The 1,039-nt window shown below is 51.1% G+C and overlaps 1 protein-coding gene across 1 annotated transcript in view; it reads right to left on the reverse strand.

The window, feature by feature from the left end:
• The window catches only part of DIP2C (disco interacting protein 2 homolog C), a 236,658-nt gene that overhangs the window by 33,438 nt on the left and 202,181 nt on the right, over nt 1-1,039 (reverse strand). The window contains exon 26 of the mRNA XM_023523799.1: nt 827-1,036. Coding sequence (XP_023379567.1) covers nt 827-1,036 — 210 coding nt within the window. The remainder of the gene's footprint in view (nt 1-826; nt 1,037-1,039) is intronic.

The following is a 1,039-nucleotide window of genomic DNA, read 5'->3' on the forward strand; positions in this document are numbered from 1 at the left end:
CCTGTCAACAGCCATCTTTTGTCTCAGCCGAAGCTTGTGAGATGTGAGAGCTGTGGCTGTGTCTGAAAATATGTGTGACCCTGGTTCGTGAAAACCCCACCGTCGGAACTTAGAAAAGGTGAAACGTAATCAATCGCGTGCTGTCCGTTGTCTGGAGGAACCTCTAGACAGTTTTCATGAGACCATCTGCCACGTCACAGGGTATACAGTGACGAGAGGAGAGCCCGTCACGTGCCAGAATCGGCACCTAGGGTGACTGGGGATCAACCAAAGTTATTCTCAAAAATCTCTGAAGGAGGCGCCATGCTGGAGAGAGGCTGCTGCAGCGGGTCCCGTGTTGGGGAAGGGAAAACACGTCATACGGTCTAACGGAAATTACGAGACGTTTTGACATAGGTCTTAAACTAAATCTTAACTTTAAAGTTTAGTTTAATTATTTTAATTTTACTTACAAAATAGAAATGATTTTCATTCGTAAGAATGAAAGTCTATGACTAAAATGTAACTTCCTACTTATAAAAAGTAGTTTAGCAATGACAATAAAGACAAATATCCCATAGATCTGAAACTTCTCCTTTGCTGTAGGGATCATTACTCATTTTTGGGGGGAAACATTGCAAAAATCTGTTAAATGCACGGACGGAGGTGCAAATCCTTCTCCTCAGCACTGGGCCTCCTCAGGCAGAGGTCTCAGTGAAAACACTTCCCGAGCCGGGTCTGCTGGGTCTGTCGCAGGAGTGGCAGTGGCCCGGGGGTGGGGGGTGACGGGGCAGGATGCGGGGAAGCGCCAAGCCGGCATGGCCAGGGCACCACACGGTGGCCTCACCCTGCAGTTGAGCAGCGTGTAGAGGACGTGGTCGGGCGTGGTCTGGGCCCTCCACTGCAGGACCTCCGAGAGGAACAGGAACTGGAACGAAACACGGACATTAGGCCCAGGCCGCCTGCTCCGGGGCTCCTCTCTCCATCTGAATCGGTCTCGTCTGCCTGAGTGGTTTTGGGGGACACCCATGCAGAGGAAGGAGGGTGCCCTGCCACACAC

Source organism: Pteropus vampyrus, unplaced genomic scaffold, assembly GCF_000151845.1.
Source record: "Pteropus vampyrus isolate Shadow unplaced genomic scaffold, Pvam_2.0 Scaffold415, whole genome shotgun sequence".
NCBI classification, from domain to species: domain Eukaryota; kingdom Metazoa; phylum Chordata; class Mammalia; order Chiroptera; family Pteropodidae; genus Pteropus; species Pteropus vampyrus.